The sequence below is a fragment of the Rattus norvegicus genome, chromosome 12 (assembly GCF_021556685.1).
Source record: "Rattus norvegicus strain SHRSP/BbbUtx chromosome 12, alternate assembly SHRSP_T2T, whole genome shotgun sequence".
NCBI classification, from domain to species: Eukaryota; Metazoa; Chordata; class Mammalia; order Rodentia; family Muridae; genus Rattus; species Rattus norvegicus.
In genome coordinates, this window is record NC_141545.1 from 22,300,106 (window position 1) to 22,314,901 (window position 14,796).

At 51.3% G+C, this 14,796-nt stretch overlaps 1 protein-coding gene across 5 annotated transcripts in view; it reads left to right on the forward strand.

The window, feature by feature from the left end:
- The window catches only part of Prkar1b (protein kinase cAMP-dependent type I regulatory subunit beta), a 133,721-nt gene extending 121,850 nt beyond the window's left edge, over window positions 1-11,871 (forward strand). For all 5 annotated transcript variants that reach the window (XM_087577793.1, XM_087577794.1, XM_087577792.1 and 2 more), the window contains 2 exon segments: window positions 9,233-9,314; window positions 10,505-11,871. In XM_087577793.1, the coding sequence (XP_087433919.1) occupies window positions 9,233-9,314; window positions 10,505-10,677 (255 nt within the window). In that variant the 3' untranslated portion in view covers window positions 10,678-11,871.
- The last annotated feature ends 2,925 nt before the right edge of the window (window positions 11,872-14,796 follow it).

Consider the following 14,796-nt stretch of genomic DNA (forward strand, 5'->3'; position numbering starts at 1 on the left):
GAGGACTCACCAGTGCCCTCAGCCCTAGCAAAGAAAACTAGCAGGGCAGAGACACAAAGTTGTGCCTACTAGACCTTAGTTCTAGGCTGTGTCAGAGGCCTATCTGCACATGCCCTGCCCAACTGCATATGGAGAACAAGCTTACCTGCTTGGGGCATGTTCTCCTGGGTTGAAAGTAGGAGTAGGAGAGGTCTATTTAATTTGTAATGGTACATACGTGTCATCCACGTCTTGGGACTCACTCAGTCAGGGTGACTACAGGCACTGTGCCCATACGATTGTGGCTGGTTGAGGAGGAGGGTTCCTGGCACATCCAGCCTGACAGGAGATGGAAGGGGTAATGTTAGTTGTGGCAGCACCCTCTGGGGAGACCCTCAAGGGCCGCAATGAGTAGATGGAAGGTACCCTGTGAACTCTCTGTTGGTTGGTCAGGGGAGGAAGAAAGTCAGATGGGGGCCATGGGGTGTGGACTGTGGTGAGTAGAGTTGACAGGGACAGAATCCCTGGGCTCAGTGACTTCTGGATGGCAGGTGTTATTGGGTGGGCCAGCCAGGACAGGGGAGATGAAAAGAGGGGGTTTCCATCAATGGGAAAGTCTGTAGGATGGGTCAACAAGGGGGTCCTGCTATGGGGGAGGATAGCAGGGGCTAGGTATTGTTAACAAGGACAGTGGGCCATCAAAAGGGGGGAAGTCGGAGAAGAGAAGGGTCACTGATGTTGTCAGCCAGATGTGGGCGCTTTGGTGGAGGTCAGCAGGGATGGGGCCACTGAGTCAGCTGCGGTAGGAACCATTGTTCAGGAGGCGTCGTGCATACAGAGACCTAGATGGTCTGAGAATGGGCTGGTATATGTGTTGGAAAGCAGACACTAGGCCTCACTCAAGAAACAAGGCCGTGTGCTTCACAGACGGAGCTCAGTAGCTCCTGCCCAAGCAGCGACCCAGGACTAGTCTAGTACATTCCCTTTCCCTCTGCTTGGCTGAGTTTTCCTGAGGCTGTCTGTGTGCAGGGCTGGTGTGCAGCCTGCTTCTGTAGCAAATGGTGAGGTGGGGAGGGGAACTGAGCCGTAGAAGGGTGTGTGGAGCAGGGCCCTGCCTGGCCACTGCTACCCACATACCATCTCAGTCTGACTCTCCTGCTGTTGTCTTGACCCCTGCATGCCATGTCCACATGCCCTGGAGTCCTGGAGCTTCGTTAGAGCCACTGTTTATACACCTGCTGGGCAAACCCAAACCTTGAGGTTATTTGTGACAGAGACTGGCTCTGCAGAAGGGGACCCTCTCACACAGGATTTGACTGCCTCAAGCTGTGGTCCCCAGGCCCTCTTTGGCACCTGTCCCCATCCTGAGAGCAGCGGCGCCAGAATCTAAGTTAATGTCTGTTTTCCCACTGGAGCTGCTGGGCCGTGCCTCCGCTACAGCCCAGACCTCACGGCTGAGCCATTAAACATGGGCACCAAAGCTGACCTCGGCCGCCCACCAGGCTGGTGTGTTTGCTCAGTTGTCAAAAGGACAGACTGTAGCCAGCCGTGTTACAGACAGGCAGCGGAGCGAGGCATGAGGGTTGAACAGGGCACCTTCGCAGATGAGAACCCAGACTCCTTAAGGTAGGAGAGGCAACTCAACCAGCAGGAGCTCCAGGGAAAGTCACATGGGGGGAGGGGCAGCAGACTGGTTTTGCAGGGTTGGGGCTGGGGGTGGGGTTGGGTGTGGGGGTAGGGCACCTGCGATCGAAATCAGCTTCCACACGAAAAACTTAATTGCGATGATAACTAATTTTTTACAACCTATGGGTGTGAGTTTTGCAGTTCTGTACATGCGGGGTCGCGTGTTTAATCCCCAGCAGGACAGTGGGACAAACCTTAAATGTTTAAACTAGATGCTTATGTTCTGTTAGTCCAGAACCTGGGAGGCTGAAACAGCCTGATCTACAGAATGAATTTGAGGCTAACCTCATCAACATATTAAACTTTGTCTCATGAAACAAGCCAAAACAACAAAACCAAACAAACTTAGAAGCTGAGGGTCATCCTTGGCCAGGCTGGGCTCTTTGGGAGCCCGGACACGGCAGACATTCCTGTCTTGTAGCCCTTGAGAAGCTGCAGCGGGAGTATCTAAAGCTTGAGGGCAGCCTGGACTACACGGCAAGCTTCTGTCTCAAAAATAAAACCCAGGAATGCGTTCCCCAGGCTGAGGCAACCTCCAGGCTCTGTGTCTGCGATTGTGTGTGTGTGTGTGAGTTCGCAGTAGTACTCTGTCTTGCCATCCGTGCAGAAACAGAGGACAGATGTGTGTACACAGCAGCTGCAGGCTAGGCCTGAATCCCCAGAGTAGGGCAGGTCTCATGGCACTAAGAGCAACCATCTTCCTCCCCATTACTCATGTGCTTATTTGCCTGCTCCCAACGAGTGGGAGCTGTTTCTGGGGTCTCTGGGGTCGGCAGATCTTATTTCTGTATGGGGTGGGCTACCCTACATTCACGGCCTGGGAATAGCTTGTGTGGATGAACCCCAAAGTGTCCATGCGTGTGCCTGTGTGTCTGCATTCTCTTGTGGGTGCTGGTCCTCTGTGGGTACTGGTTCCCATGTACATGCATATCCCCATATATGCAGGTGTGTGTCCCTGTGGCCATGTGTGTCCTCATGTGCATGAGCATCCCTGCATCCCCACGGACACGCCTGTCCCCATGGGCCCCAGGCGTGGCTGCAATGCAGTCTTCTGCACCTGTCTCCAATTGCTTGTGTCACTTTGCATTTATGGATGAAGAGACCCATTTCCATGTATGGAAGTGAAACTAAGATTCTTTTAAAAGATATTTCTTTAAATAATACAAAGAAATGGTTTTCCCTATTCCCTGTTCTGGAGCCAAGAGTCAGTGGCCTCAGTTGTGCAGAGTGTGTGTGTGTGTGTGTGTGTGTGTGTGTGCGTGTGTATGTGTGTGTTGTGTATGTGTGTGAGTGTGTATGTGTGTGAGTGTATGTGTATGTGTGAATGTATGAGTTGTATGTGCATATGAGTGTGTGTGTGTTGTGTATGTGTATGAGTGTGTATGTGTGTGAGTATGTGTGTGTATGTGTATGTGTGAGTTGTGTGTGCATATGAGTGTGTGTGCCTGTGTGTGTGTATGTGTGTGTTGTGTATGTGTATGAGTGTGTATGTGTGTTAGTGTATGTGTATGTGTGAATGTGTGAGTTGTATGTGCATATGAGTGTGTGTGTTGTGTATGTGTATGAGTGTGTATGTGTGTGAGTATGTGTGTGTATGTGTGAGTTGTGTGTGCATATGAGTGTGTGTGCCTGTGTGTGTGTATGTGTGTGTTGTGTATGTGTATGAGTGTGTATGTGTGTTAGTGTATGTGTATGTGTGAATGTGTGAGTTGTATGTGCATATGAGTGTGTGTGTGTTGTGTATGTGTATGAGTGTGTATGTGTTTGAGTGTATGTGTGAGTTGTGTGTATATGAGCGTGTGTGTGTATGAGTGTGTGTGTGTGTGTGTGTGTGTGTGTGTGTGTGTGTGTGTGTGTGTGTAGCTCCTCTCCATTCAGTCTTGGATCCTTGGTGTCCACGGGCAGGGTGTTTCTCATACATACACCTCTTGATTCCTCACTCTTTGCTGGTCTCTGGCTGGTTTTGGACATGGAGGAACTTGGGTTCCCATACACAGCCTGGTATGGGTGTCAGACAGGGTCTTAGAGGGAGCCTTTCTTTGTGCCTCTCAAGATTAATGCAAGTGCTGACCCTGAGCTTGCCCTGTTCTCCATGCTATTCCTCCTTCACTCTCATTATCTCCCTGTTCCCACCCTGGCCTGTTGCTCACTCTCTGGAAGAGTTTATGCACTGATGCTTGGTGGCCCTCGCTCCATGATCACTTTGTGACTAGACCTGGCTGGCTGTCCTCCTAACCTGCTTACTGGTATCCCTGATGGGGTCCTTGGGGCCCATGACTTGGTTTACACTGGATGCTTAAGGACCTCTCCAGCAGAGGTGAGGGTCCCAGTCACTGCTCAGTTCATGCTGGAAAGCTGGGGGTTGTGAAACAGAGGGGTTTAAGGGCCAAGGTTGTAAACGATGAGCAGCCATGAGAACCAGCTAGGCAAGACTGTCCCTTCATGGTCTATTCCCAGGAACTGGCTCCTAAAAAGGGTCTGGTTTCCCTCAACTGCACCTCTGAGAGCCGAGCTTCTCTCTTACGAGCTACCATGTTTTGAATCTTAACAATGTCTGGGGAAGTGTTAGGGACATGGCTTAGTTGATGAGGGGCTTGTTTTATAAACAAGAAGGCCTGAGTTTGATCCCCAGGACCCTCCTAAAAGTTGAGTGATGGCATGTGTCTATCATCTCAAACCGAGGGGGTGGAGACAGGAGGTCCCCGGTGCCTGCTGGCCAGCCAGTCTAGCTGAACTGGTGAGTTCCAGGTTCAATGAGAGACCCTGACTCAAAAAATCAAGTGGAGAGCCGCTGAGGAGGGCACTCAGTCCAACCTCTGGTCACCACAAACAGGACTGCGAGACATGGAAAGAGGAAGCCCGGGACATGGCCTTGCAGGAGTGGACACCACATGGCCCCCACTGGCCTCCTTCTTAAGAAAGTCACACTTCCCTTTTACTGTTGTAGGGAAAAAAAAGTTTTTTTAAAAGTCACAGTAGTTTAAAGGAAATTTAGTGTCTGTAACTAGACCCTGTCATAGGCACCCAGAAGTGACAGTTCACTGCACCACCTCTGGGCTGTCTGCTGAGATCTCCCATGAGGAACTTGGAGACTGTGAGCCAGCAATTTGGCATGGGTGTTTCCCAGGCCTGAGCTCTAGACGTGTCTGGCCATCTCCATAGCTTCTAGGGACACAGGCTGGATCTTGAGTTGGGAGTGGTTTTGTTCCCCCTAGGAGCTTTCAATGACAGGAGACAATGGCCTGTCTCCAGAGTATCTGGGAGCGTGTAGAGCGAGCATACTTCTTACTGCCTTCATAGACATGGGGCTTTAGGGTGGGGATGGTGGCAGCCATGCTCCAGACAGTGTATTGGTCAGGGCAACAAAGGAGCTGCTGTAACAAAGAGCCCCACAGCAACCCAGGAACCCACAGCACAGTTTCAGGCCAACCCCCTCTTCGGTAAGGATGCCAGGATGCTTATGCTCTGTGTGGAAAGCACGGAGTCCCCTGATGATGCCCTGCTCTCCCACCGCCACTCTCACCTCCTCCCTGTTCCCATCCCAGCATCTTGCCAGATTCTCGTCCCTACGCTGGAGGCTTCCACATTTCTGGTTGGCTCCCTTTATCCTCCGGAGCTCAACCTCATGGTCACTTTGTGTCTAAGCCACGCTGACTATGTCCCTTTATGGTCCCCGTGTCTGCTCCTACAGTTTGACTCTCTGCTCTGTCTCCTAGCATCTTTTGTCTGATGATCCTTTGAGGGCACAACCATGCTTGGACATTCCTTGCAGGACTCCCAACACTAGAGAGATACAGGGCACACTGTGGCTGATTCTGTTTTCCCAGTCTTTATCATGTAGAGAGCCTCAAGTACATTTCATCCCCGTGGACATCTTTCTTGGGAGTTTCTGTGGCCATCCCAGGCTCACATACGATGAAACCGAGGTTGACATGGGTTCCCTTTATTTACTTGGCAGTGGTGTAGAAATGGCATGTGGTGACTCCCAGAGCCACGACAGCTTTTGTGCCAGCCTGGTAGAGGACTGGGCGTGTTGCTGAGGTCCTAGGGAACAAGCTGGGATCGCTAAGATCCCCAAATATTTTCTAGGTCTGTGAATAAGTTGATGGTTTGTTAGCATGTAGCAACATTGTGTTGGCTTTCTAATATTTTTGTCTTTGGTGTGTGTGTGTGTGTGTGTGTGTCTGTTGCCATGTTATTATATAGCTCTGTCTGGCTTTGAATTTGAGATCCTCCTGCCTCTGTCTGACCAAGAGAAGATACTCAGTGAGCTAAGGCAATTTGCCACCAAGCATGATGACCTAAATTTGATCTCCAGGATCCACATGGTAGAAAGAGAGAACTGAATGCTGGGTTGACTGGTTTATTCCAGAATACCAGGCTCCCTGGGCCAGAGTCCCCCACCCTGGGTTTGTGTTCACTTGTACATGTGTGTGTGTGGAGGTGGGTGCTAGTGTGGGAGGAGTGTGTGTGCACGTGGATAAAAGTGAATGTGGAGGATGTCCACCTTGTTTTTCAGGCTGGCGCTTCTCACTGGCCTAGGGACAGGCAGCTAAGGCTTGGCTGGCTGGCCAGTCAGGTCTAGAGATCACTTGACTCTGCCTTTATCTGTCTGCCAGGGCCGACATGGGTGCTAGGTACTAAACTCAAGTCCTCTGATGGAGTAGCAAGTGCTCTTAGCGACCGAGCCCTTGCTCCAACTCACGTCGGAGTAATGAATTGCTCTTAGAAACACGGACCTCTTACCATTATTTGTGGAAGTGGGCAGTGAATGTATAGAAACACTGCATGGTTAAAAAACACTGAGGTTATAAGTTTGGCTCAACAAGTCTAACTTTATGTGTGTGACGAGGGTCAGATTCTCATGCCCGTGGCAAGCGCAGACTAAACTTTCCCTAACACCACCTCCAGCTGTGACTTTAAAGAGGGGGAGCCCCACCTGTCCTCCAGCCCTAACAGAAAAGTCAGAGTCCCTCTCTGCATGGGCTCAGGAGCTCACCGCTGTGAGCTGTCCTGACAGGTGGGGCTAATCTTCTCGGTTGGGGCCCCTGGTGAGGATCAGCATGAGCTCCCTGCCCATGAGCTCCATGCCCGAGCTCTCTGTGCACACTGGCAGCCCTGGAGTGGTCTCATGTTTATATGCCCAACCCCATCCATCAGCCAAATTCATAAACACGCAGAGGCCCAGGAGCCAGGTTGTGGGTCCAGCTGTAGGGGGGCTGCTGAGGGTGCCTGGGGACTCCAGGCACCGTGGGCACCAGCTGCTGACCCAGGAGTCATTCATTAAGCCAGGCACAGCCTGGTCACAGGCTCCAGCAAGACTGGGTTTGAGTGAGCCTGGATGATGAAGCCCACCTTGCCCATGCAATGCTGTCTAAGCCTAGAGAGTGGACTTGTGGGGTGGGCACCGAGATATGGTTGGTGGCCCTGGAGACTTAGCAACCCCCACACAGAGGCCCTGAGAACCAGGTTGCAGGAACCTCGATATCCCTGGATCTCCAGTCTTCATGGATGCAGAAGCCCCCAGGCAGCTGGCTGCCTCAGGGACTTGGCTGGTCAGAATCTGCAAGAGCTCAAAGCTAAATGCTGGCTCTTTGGAGTTGGGTCTTACACACTTCGATGCTCAGTGTCAAATCCACTGTGTGTGTTGTGTTTGAAAGGGGGTTTCATGTAGCCCAGGCTGGCCTTGAATGCACTGTGGAGCTGAGGATGACTTTGAATTAATTTCCTATCCTTGCACCTGTTTCCTGAATGCTGCGATTACAGATTTGGTCAGAATCCCTTCCCACCCCTTCATCTCTCTCTGCTTGTCTCTGTCTCTGCCTCTCTCTCCCTCTCTTCTCTCTCCTCCTTTTCTTCTCTCTTCCTTCCTTTTTTCTTTTTCTTTTTTTTTTCTTTTCTATTTTTCGGAGCTGGCGACCGAACCCAGGGCCTTGTGCTTGCTAGGCAAGAGCTCTACCACTGAGCTAAATCCCCAACCCCTTCTTCCTTTTTTCAATATATGGTGTGTGTGTGTGTGTGTGTGTGTGTGTGTGTGTGTGTGTGTGTGTGCACGCGCAGGCAAGCATATCTGCTACATATGTGTGGATGTCCATAGGGTCCAAAAGAAGGCACTGGATTCCTCAGAAGCTGAATTTCCAGCAGTTGTGAGCAACCTGACATGGATGTGGTAAAAAGATTCTTCTACCATTTGAGCCCTGGAGATAGAACTCTCATTAGACTTGCAAGCAACTTTATCCACAGAGCCAACTCAGAGGCCTCTTTTTCCTGTTTCTTCTCCTCCTCCTCCTCCTCCTCCTCCTCTTCCTCCTCTCCCTCTCTCTCCTTCTCCTCTTCTTCCTCCTTCTCCTCTTTGTTCTCCTCCTTCTCCTCCTCCTCTTCCTCTTCTGCCCTCTCCTCCTCCTTCTCCTCTTCCTCCCCTTTCTCTTCCCCTTCCTCCTCTCCCTCCTCCTCTTCCTCCTCCTCCTCCTCTTCCTCCTTCTCCTTCTCTTTCCTTTTCTTCATCTTCTTCTTGTGAGATTTTGTTGCTGGCTTTGTTGTTTTGCTTTGGCCTTGTTTTTGTTTGATGAGCAAGATTTTTGGCCAAGGTCTCGCTGTGTAGCCCAGGGTGGCCTCAAACTCACAGCAATCCCCCTGCTTCAGCTTCCTAAATTCCGGAACGCTAGGTTCACCATACCTGGCTAAGCTCTGCTTCCCTTGTTGGGAATTACTGGAAATGCTAAAAGCCGCTCTTATCTTCCTGACCCACAACGGCGACATGTGGGGGACTCTGACTCAGGAAGGACTTACCTAAAAGGAGCCATGATACAGCCGCATAGCTACCCATCTCAGGTAGCTGCTGGGTGAGCACGGGGAGGCATTTGGTTGCCCAGACGCCTCAGGGTACCCTGGCCTTGTCTTTAATGTTTCCAGAGGCCAGTGGCCTGCTGCAGCTGCTCTGTTAATCATTGAGCCAGCTTCGTCTGCAGACCTGCTGCCCTCCTGGGAGTAAGGAGGGGCTGCATAGCTCAGCAGGTGTGTGACCCTGAGACCATGCTCCTCCCTGCCTCCCTAGAGCCCCCCCTTCAACGTGGCTAAGAAAGCTCATTGTCCTTAAGCTGCAGTCCAAGGTCAGCTCTCAGCATAGTGACAAAGTACAGACACCTTGGGGCCATCCTCACTGTTACCAGCAGGGCCTCTGGGGGAGGCCTGGGTGGGTCCCTATTTTGTGGGGGAGCTTCAGTTGTGTCAGTAAAAGGGTTCTAGGTGTCCGAGAAGGTGTGTTAGCCAACCACAACAACTCAGAGCTCAGATCTCATGGAGGGTTCGCCTCCCAGAGGGCCTGGTGGACCCAAAAAGAGGAAGGAGAAGCCAGCATAGTTCAGGATGGAGGCAGTTGTGGCTACATGGGAGAAGAAACACACAGGCAGTGGCTCCAAGTGACTCTCTAACAAGTGACTCCCCCACACGCCCACCTAAGCAAATGATTCTCCAAAGTATGATGTACCCTAACAATCAGCCTACAACTGTCCTTCTAACAGCTGACCCCACACACCCGGCTGACTCTTGCCTGTCCTTCCCCCCACAGGGCACTGCTTCAGTCCTCCAGCGACGATCCCCCAACGAGGAGTATGTGGAAGTGGGGCGCCTTGGACCCTCTGACTACTTTGGTAAGTTGGGGGTTTTACCACTCAAGATGTGGCATCTCATTTGGGGCCCCAGGTCAGTAGCTGCATGGGGCTTCCTTAGACGCCCCCAGGGTGGGATCTGGGGGTTAGGGTAAGCCACATGCAGCTGTGACAGAGGCCTCAGCTGGAGTCACCTCAAACTGAGGTCTGGGATTGGCCTGAGATCACAGGATTAATAGTCCTGGGGCCTACTTGCTGATCTAGGGGAGAAAGCAGAGCCCTGGGACAAGAAAGAGGGTCTTGAAAACATCCAGAATGTTCTTACAGCTGGAACTAGGTCATGGGAAAGCCTGGACCACATCACAGTGTCTATAGCATGTGGGGCTGCCAGGCAGATCACAGGACAATGCTATCTAAACTTTAATTTCAGATAATTAACATGTATTTTGGGGGTGAAGTGGGATGCTAAAACAGAGTCTCATGTAGCCCAGACTGGCTGCAGACTCTCTGTATAGCTAAGGATGACCATGAATCCCATCTTCCTGCCTCTGCTTTCTGAGTGCTGGGTTCACAGGTGTGCTTTACCACTCCTGGTTTATGCAGGGCTGGGAATGGGACCCAGGGTGACATTGCATGCTCAACAAGTGCTCTACACAAGTGTTTCACAGGACATTCTTATGCTAGGAAAGAGTTTATGCTGGATCTTGCATTTACTTGTGTAGGGCTTGCCGTCCTACAGGAAGATGGCATGTTCAAAGCCTGTCCTGGGCAACTTATTGTGATCCTGTCTCAAAATTAATTAATTAATTAATTAATTAATATTTTTTAAAAGGCTCAGGCTGTAGCTCAGTGACAGCGTGCTTACCTAAAGTGCATGAGGTTGTGTTCAGTTCCTAGGAAAACACACACACACACACACACACACACACACACACACACACACACTGCATTTTAATTCAAGATATCAGGGTTAAGAATTCATGGGTTCAATCCCCAACACCCCACATACCAGGCGTGGCAGTACATTTGCAATCCCCAACATGAGGAAGCCATCTTCAGCTCTATAGTGAGTTAGTGAGTTCTAGGCCAGCCTCGGAGATATGGGACTCCGTTTCAATGAAGGAAGGAAGAGAAGAAGGGAGAAAATACAGGTTCCCCTGGCATCCCACTGGAAGGAAGGCTCTTCCATATCGTGAACACAGCACCTTGACTTTCTCCTTTCATCCTTCCAGGAGAGATTGCCCTGCTGCTGAACCGGCCCCGTGCAGCCACTGTGGTGGCACGGGGTCCCCTCAAGTGTGTGAAGTTGGACCGGCCTCGTTTTGAGCGTGTCCTGGGCCCCTGCTCTGAGATCCTGAAGAGAAACATCCAGCGTTACAACAGCTTCATCTCCCTAACTGTCTGAGCTTGTATTCCACCTGCACCCTTGGGGGCCTCCCCACGTGGCCCTGTGACCCATTCCCTATGCCAGGGGCCTGGGAGCTGCTGGTTAGTGGCTGGGTGGGGCTGGTGCCTAGCACGGAGCCTCTCCTTTCTCTGGACTCAATTTTGGAGTAAATAACCATCTTGTGCTTTTTAAAAACAAAGGGCAAGTGGCAACTGCATCCCCAGACCAGGGAAGCGACAGCTGGCTCCCACAGTGGCCCTGTAGCCTTATCTTGGGGCCACCCTATCCCCTTTCCAAGTCTTCTGGGAATTCTTGTCTGATCCCCGGACTTGAACTGGCCCTGTGTCCTGCCAGGTCTCAAGAGTGGGGCTGTGGCTACCCTTGTAGCTTTCCCCCAGAGCTGGGAGTTAGTCAGAACACTGTCCCTGGTCCTTGTAAGCTTCTCCGAGGTCTAGGCCCAGGTGTAATAGTAAGCTATGGTCCCAGAAAGTCAGGAGGTGGTGGCCGAGCCCACTCATTTACTCTTGGAAAGTCTGTTTCTGGGTAGGCCAGGCACCCCTGACCTCATGTCAGGACAGTTGGCCAAGCCTGTGACCCCTTACTGGCTGGATGCCCAGATTGGGCAGGAAGTATGGCTGATGGTGGGGCTTTCCAAACGTGGTGAGTGAGTCTGGGCTGACTTCTCATCTCCTGGAGCCCAGGAGCTTTGGCTCTGTCAACCTGCCTATTGGAGACCCAAAGGGACAGCAAGGAACTCCAACTTTCTGGTTAAAGCTGTAGGTTTGAGCCTTCCCAGACTCTCTGTGTAACGCCCGAGTCCCTGTCCCCTGACTCCCAAACCTCTCTGCTCCCTTACAAGAGGGGATAATGTATTGAAACCAGGCTTGACCCCACATCCCTAAACCATCAACAGTGGACTGTGATATGAGCCAGCCAGGCCCGAGGGCCACATGAGTGTCCACAACTGCTCAGTGTCCTCTGGATGACCAGCATGTCATGAGACAGTGTGATCAACCTTTGTCTGCCCCGCTGTGCACGTCTAGGTGACCCTTCCAGCTGACCATCAGCTCCCTGCTGTGTGGCCCTGGCCATGTGTGTCTTGCCTGCACTGTGGACTATCTGTGGATTCTGTGGCCCTGTTCCCCCATCCCCTATTTATGTCACCAAGTGCTGCATGAACTATTAAATGTGCAATGAAGAACCCTTTCCCAACCTGGGAGTCTCAGTCTAAATCTTTTGTAGGTCCCTGTAGATACGAATCTGTTCTGGGGGAGACTCTGTTCTGGTGATTCCAAGTGATTAACACCGAGCTGGGAAGAGTTGGCTGAGCAGGTCAAATGCTTTTTTTGTGCAAATGTGAGGACCTGAGTTCAAATCTCCAGATGTAAAGCCAGACAAAGTATCAACTGTATAATCCCAGGGCTCCTACTGCAAGGTGGGAGGGGTAGACAGGGGAATCTCTGGAAATGCTCAGACAAGCTAGCTTGGCATACCCAGGTGGTACAAGAGACCTTGTTCCAAACCAGGAGGCAGGTGAATGTAACTTTTGACCTCTGACCTACACACATATGTCATGGCACACATGCACGGACACACACACACACACACGCATGCACGCACGCACGCACGCACACACACACTTACTTTAAAAACCACTAAAGCTAAGCCAGGTATGGTGGTGCATACCTTTAATCCCAGCACTTGGGAAATCTCTGAGTTCGAGGCCACCCTGGTCTACGGAGGGAGTTCCAGGACAGCCAGGGGCTACACAGAGAAATCCAGTCTCAATGAACAACAACTAAAAGCAAATAAAACCATTAGCACTGAGTCTGGTCCAGTCTACATAACTTAATCTCAAAGTAAAAAGTTAAAAAAAAAAGGGGGGGGGTTGGGGATTTAGCTCAGTGGTAGAGCGCTTGCCTAGGAAGCGCAAGGCCCTGGGTTCGGTCCCCAGCTCCGAAAAAAAGAACAAAAAAAAAAAAAAAAAGAAAAAAAAAAGAGGCAGTGAATGTAGCTCATTGGTAGTGTGGCAGAGGCACCACCAGCAAGGGGCCGGGAGTGTGGCTCAGTAGTAAAACGCTTGCCTAGAATGCCCCAATGAGGAGATGGGGGTATGAGCCCCTGCCTAGAACTGCCCCACAACCACAGTGACAGGCTGGGGTGTGGCTCAGTGGTAGAGTCCCTGCCTAGAATCCCCCAGTGAGGGGCTGGGGCATGGCTCAGTGGTAGAGCCCCTGCCTAGAATCCCCCAGTGAGGGACTGGGGGTTGTGGCTCAGTGGTAGAGCCCCTGCCTAGAATCCCCCAGTGAGGGGCTGGGGCGTGGCTCAGTGATAGAGCCCCTGCCTAGAATCCCCCAGTGAGGGGCAGGGGGTGTAGCTCAGTGGTAGCACAGCTGTAACATGTGCCTGGTGTGGGCCCAATATACTGTTCTGCAGAAGCAAACAAATAGAGTTAAAATGGCAAGTGTTTTGTCACTACCTGCATGGACAGCACATTGCAGCTATCACTACAGCCTTCTACAGCTCTCCATCTTCCTACCCCAAACTGCACACATTAGATGCGAACTCCTCATCCCCACCCCTACCCTTCTACTTCCGTAACTCTATCTATCCAAACCAAAGTCTATCCATCCATCCATCGTCTATCTATCTATCTATCTATCTATCTATCTATCTATCTATCTATCTATCTATCTATCTATCTATCTGTCATCTATCTATATATATCATCTATCTATTTATCATCTATCATCCATCTGTCCATCCATATCTATCTATCTATCTATCTATCTATCTATCTATCTATCTATCTATCTATCTACCTATCATCTATCCATCCATCCATCCAGCTGGCTTCCAGCTCATGAAATCCTGCCTCAGTTTCTTGAGTTTATAGGCCAGCATCACCATGCCTAGCTAACAAGTTTCATTCTGACATTGCCAGTGCCAATGGGGTTTTGTGTTGTCTAGACTCCTTTGTTTGCTAGAGGTGTCCTAGGCTTAGTCAAATAGATAGAGCCCAGCCCCAACCTTGTACCCATGTCTGATACCCCATGGTTTCCTTTATTGAAGGGATGGGGCCGTGCTGTTGCCTGGTAGAAGGGAAGAGATTGGTTGGTGCCACTGGTCAAATTTCTCACTGGGTGCACGTGGGAACTGGGCTAGAGAACACATCTCCATTTCATTACGGCGCTGTCCTTTGCTAGCTGTAGTGGGCAGTTCACTCGCCTTGAGAGTGGGGCAGACTGTGGAGAGCCTCCCATCACTGTGTCTGGCAAATTCTTCCCCTTCGCCTCGGCTCACTTCATCTGTCAGTGAACTCACATGAGTGGATTCATTCACGTGAGTGGATTCACTCGCCTCTTGATTCTTTTCCACAGTTCCGATCCCTTTGTACGAGTCCTCAGGCATAAGGCGCCTCCCCTGCCAAAACCATCTCCTTGAGGCCTGGGTTTTCTGACTATGAAGACAGGCCTTTGTGGCTGGGTGCCAGCAGGTGTGGCTCAGCCCTGCTGGTCCGATGGCCTTGGCTGGCCCTTCCAGACAGTGGACAGTTCCGACCTTGGCTGGCCGCTTCAGTCTACGGACAGTCCTGGCCTCACTCCCCCAGTTCCGCTGAATCAGCTGGGCTGGCGGGTGACTCACTTTGAGGTCAGGCCCATGGCTATAGTCTGGGGAGACAAGCAGCAGCCTCCTACAAGACTGGGGCTGGGTGATTTCACATCCGGGGTACCCTGGTCCTAGCTTTAGATTCGGTGCCCCCCTTCTGCTCCCCGCCCCCCGCCTTTCAGTTAGTTGTACTTCCTCTGAGATCAGCTGGCCCTGGTCCTGCCAGGAAGTCTTCATTGACCCCAGCCTGACTGCTTTTTATCTGCACTTGCTTCTGTGATGTCACCAAATTGGGAAGCTGGTGCCGGAGGCCTCCACCGTCTCCAGCTCCAGTTGGTTGGTAATGATCCTGTGTCCAGTCTGTGCCCATAGACTAGGAGACCAGTGTGGGAAACAGTGCTACCCAGTCTTTAAAAATTAAAAATAAAAACAAATGTAAGGTGGGTGAAGGCCTTTAATCCCAGCACTCAGGAGGCAGAGGCAGGTGGATCTTGTGAGTTTGAGGCCAGCTTGGTCTACAAGGCACAT